Source organism: Myotis davidii, unplaced genomic scaffold (assembly GCF_000327345.1).
Source record: "Myotis davidii unplaced genomic scaffold, ASM32734v1 scaffold116, whole genome shotgun sequence".
Classification (NCBI taxonomy): domain Eukaryota; kingdom Metazoa; phylum Chordata; class Mammalia; order Chiroptera; family Vespertilionidae; genus Myotis; species Myotis davidii.
The window spans coordinates 961,457-966,037 of record NW_006290632.1 but is presented as its reverse complement, the minus strand read 5'-3'; the positions used below and the strand labels follow the sequence as shown (position 1 = coordinate 966,037).

General features: G+C 36.2%; 1 protein-coding gene across 2 annotated transcripts in view; it reads right to left on the bottom strand.

Annotated features, from left to right (window-relative positions):
• The window catches only part of AKAP6 (A-kinase anchoring protein 6), a 493,527-nt gene that overhangs the window by 50,471 nt on the left and 438,475 nt on the right, over nucleotides 1–4,581 (bottom strand). For both annotated transcript variants that reach the window (XM_006763650.2, XM_006763654.2), the window contains exon 12: nucleotides 800–1,015. In XM_006763650.2, the coding sequence (XP_006763713.1) occupies nucleotides 800–1,015 (216 nt within the window). The remainder of the gene's footprint in view (nucleotides 1–799; nucleotides 1,016–4,581) is intronic.

Below are 4,581 nucleotides of genomic sequence, written 5' to 3'. Positions count from 1 at the left end.
CTTGAATAACAATTCAAACAAGTTTTTTAAATAATTTAGAGACATTGGGGAAATGTGAACACTGGATATTTAATGATATTAAATATTAAGGGATTGGTATTAAAATTATGTAGGTGTGTGATAATGGTATTGTGGTTAAACAGGTTTTTTTTAATAGTTCAAATATTTTAATAATCTATCTATCTATCTATATAAAAGCCTAAGCAACCATTTGACTGTTTGACTGGTAGCTGTAACACACACTGACCACCAGGGGGCAGACACTCTGACCAGTAGATTAGCTTGCTACTGGGGTCCAGCCAATCGGGACTGAGCGAGACTGGCCGGACATGCCCTGGAGCCCTCCATGGTCCCTCCCTAGCCCTGATTGTGCACCAGTGGGGTCCCTCGGCCTGGCCTGAACCCTCTCACAATCAGGGATCCCTCAGAGGATGTTGGAGAGCTGGTTTCGGCCTGAACCCGCAGGCCAGACTGAGAGAATCCATTGGTGCATGAATTCATGCACCAGGCCTCTAGTTAAGTAATATTGTTGGTGAAGAAATGATGAAAAGATTTGATGGCTTTGTTTGCTAAGGTTAAGCAAAACATCCATGTGATTTTTAAAAAAATACCACAAGATACACTAAAATGCATCTTATTAGTAGGTGAATAAATCTGTGTTATGATAAATGGAGTTTAATTTAGTGGTTGGAGATAGCTATCCCTTTAATTAGCAAAATGTACACATATTCTAAGCCCTGAAAGAATATTGTCTGAGAAAAATGAGAGATCATTATACTTAAAAAAAAAATTCGCTCACCGACTCCGTTCCCATCTTCTTTTGTAGCCGTGTTTGCCACTGGACGGCTTGCATGACAATGGCTTCCCACCTCCTCTCGAGATTCACGATGATGAGCTGCATGGGCTGGTGGTCCGCGCTCAGGTTGCAGGTCTCCCCACCATCCAGAAGGTGCTGGCATAACCGCAGGATGGAGGCCACTCCACGCCGCCGCTGCTTGATTTCACCACAGAGTGACTGCAACACAGAGGGGGCCGAGCCATGAGTGTTCACAGGGCAGAGTCTTCTAAGACATGAAACCCACTCTTCCACCATCATTGTAGCGATATGCTCAGCTATGAACAAGTGAACAAGAAGGACTCTGGAGTCGCTTTTAGATGGAGGTCTCTTATAGACAGCCAACTAATGCCAAGCAATTTAGCTGCATCCCAATCCTCTTCCCTTTTTCACTGATTTCTTCATCTAAAATGTTGGGTCCCACCTTAACAGCGAGGTGATTTATAATTTAATAAAATAAATCATTGGGTTAGATGAATGCCAAACAGATTAAATGCTTTGATTCAAAGTCCCAGGAAACACAAAAGACAGAAGTTCTCCAAATAGAAAATTTTTTCCAAATTTACTCTCATATTTTGGGGGTCAAAAGTTTAGTTTCCTGCTGGCTGGGTATAAGTTAAATAAGATTGTAAAGAACTTTTATATATAACATCTATTATTTGACAAAAGAAGATAAGCAACATTGCTCTTCAGAAGCTTGACTAACAAAGCAGTAGTGTCCTGAAAACAGAAATTAGAATACTGGATTTTTACTGCACTATTTGTTGGCTCTGTTTCCTTTTAATAAATATTCACACTATTTAAGAAGGATATGCATGCATCAAAATAGCATTTTGCCCCCAGAAGCATTTGTATTGCTGTAGTGACCCTAAGCTGAACGATTCAAGCAAAATAGTGCACACATATGTCTAAAAAATATTATATCTTTTTGTTGCCTACGGATAGTATATAAGTGATATTCTAATTCAAAGCCTTTAGGAGAAATGATGATTATATCAAACATCGCTGCATTACTAATCTCCTGCTACTGCCACAATCGGACTGTTCTAATAGTTAACAGATTGCTTATTAATCAACAAGGGTAAACAAGACAATGCAATTTCATTTAGTGTGAGACTTTTAATGCCTGAAAGTATTTGTGCTTAAAATGTTAATCTAGATAAGGCTTCATTAGAAGTCCTAAAATGATTCAGTGCGGTTCATTGAAATGTGCATAGAGTGGTAGTAGATCAGCAGGTGGACATTTCATACAGATGTTCCACTTATTGGTATAGTACATGCTATAGCCATTTAAATGACCCTAACTCAGTAATAGCTGGAATTCTATTATTTCTATAATGAGAGAACCCTGTACCCTTAATATTTCTGAATTTTAAATGAGGTGAGTGACAATTTCTCAAACCTCTATTTATGGCAAAATATGACTAGGAATTTTATTATTCAATTTATACCAATGTGGCATTTTTAGTTATGTTTCCTGAACTTACCCTTATTTCTTTTCCTAGGGTTCATTACTATTTTCCTATATAACTCCTGATAGTAACCACAGGGTCTGACAAATTTTTTTACTGATGCTATTCATTAGCTCAATGCTGAATGAGGAGAAACCCCCAGACATTCAACATAAACCTGAGGTCTACTAAAGCAACAGGCATTGCTTCCATAGCTCCAATCCTGCTAATTGTCCCACCCCCACACATATTCTCTCTCTCTCTTTCTCTCTCTCTCTCTCAACTGTTTTAAAAAACTGTTCATATTCAATATTTGACTTTTGGGTCTTCACAATTGTAAATTTTTTCTTTAAATATCCAAAGAACTTAGCCTGTATTCTAAATAAAAAATTTATCTTATATGCACACTTGGGGAGTCATAGTACTTTAAAAAGGAGGGGTAAATTGGGAATTTTACTCGACCAATGTATTTTTCAGTACTTTTTATATCTAGAAGATATAATTGATAAAATACATTTTTCTACATAAATGGGTTACCGTGACGACCATTAAAATATACATATTCATTTATAATCACAAACACATACTAAATGAAATCAGTGCATTTTCTAGCAGTGTTTCTTAGACTCTGTAGTGTATATTCTTTCCATGATAAACTATGCATAGAGAAATGTGAAATATAACTACATAGGAACAAATGATTATAACCCTTTTTGTCTTCCATTTTCAGGGAAATGTACTTTTAAACAGAAACCCAAACTAAGCAATCTAGTTAAAGCACAGAAATAAGACAAATGTACTAGTATCCCTGTCTCCCCGACCTCCTCAAATGTATATTGCACCTTCCATCACCTAGGCACTGTTTTAAGCACATAGGCTTAAAAAAGGAGCAGGTTACTGCTCCTTCTCTCCAGGAGCTGAGAGTCTACTGGAGGTGGACTATACAAATAAGAACAATAGCTGGAAGCTTTTTTATGACTGCATCAATTTCTTCCTTAGTTATCAGCCTATTGAGATTTTTAGAATCTTCCTGATTGAGTTTGGAAGGTTGTATTTTTCTAGAAATATGTCCATGTCCTCCAGATTGTCTAGTTTGTTGGAATAGAGTTGTTCATAGTATTTTTTTTAACAATCCTTTGTATTTCTGTAGGGTCTGGTGTTATTTCACCTCTTTCATTTCTGATTTTGTTTATTTGGGTCCTCTCTCTTTGCTTCTTGGTGAGCCTGGGTAGAGGTTCATCAATCTTGTTTATCCTTTCAAAGAACCAGCTCTTGGTTTCATTGATATTTTTTATTGTTTTTTTTTTTTTTTTTGGTCTCTATGTCATTCATTTCTGCTCTGATCTTTATTATCTCCTCCCTTCAGCTCACTCTGGGCTTTTCTTATTGTTCTATTTCTAATTCTTTGAGTTGTATAGTTAGATGATTTATTGCCATATTTTCTTGTTTTTTTTTGTGGTTTTTTTTTTTGAGGTAGGCCTGTAGAGCTATAAACTTCCCTCTCAGGACTGCTTTCATTGTGTCTCATAGATTTTGGGGTGTTGTGCTTTTATTGTCATTAGTTTCCAGGATATTTTTAATTTCTTCTTTGATCTCTTTTAGTAACCCAATCATTGTTTAATAGCATGCTATTCAGCTTCCAAGTGTTCAAATTTTTTGGATTGTTTTTATTGTAGTTTATTTCTAAAATTATGCCATTGTTGTCTGAGAAAATGCTTGATATGAATTAAATCTTCTTGAGTTTGGGGAGACTTTGCTTGTGACCAATTATGTGGTCTATTTTTGAAAATGTCCCACGTGCACTTCAGAAGAATGTATATTCCATGGCTTTGGGGTGAAATGCTCTGAAGATGTCAATTAAGTTCATCTGATCTAGTGAATCATTTAGGATTGCTGTTTCTTTGCTGATTTTTTGTCTAGAGGATTTATCCAGTGATGTCAATTGTATATTAAAGTCCTCTACTATGATTGTAAAACCTATCCTCTTCATACTATTCCAAAAAATTCAAAAGGAAGGACCACTTCCAAGCTCATTCTATGAAGCCAGCATCACTCTAATACCAAAACCAGATAAAGACAATACAATGAAAGAGAATTACAGGTCAATATCCCTCATGAAGATAGATTCCAAAATCCTCAACAAAATCCTAGCAAATAGGATCCAGCAGTACATCAGAAAGATCATACACCATGACCAAGTAGGATTTATCCCAGGGATGCAAGGACAGTACAATATTCGCAAATCAATAAACGTGATATATCACATAAACAAATTGAGAGATAAAAAACCACATA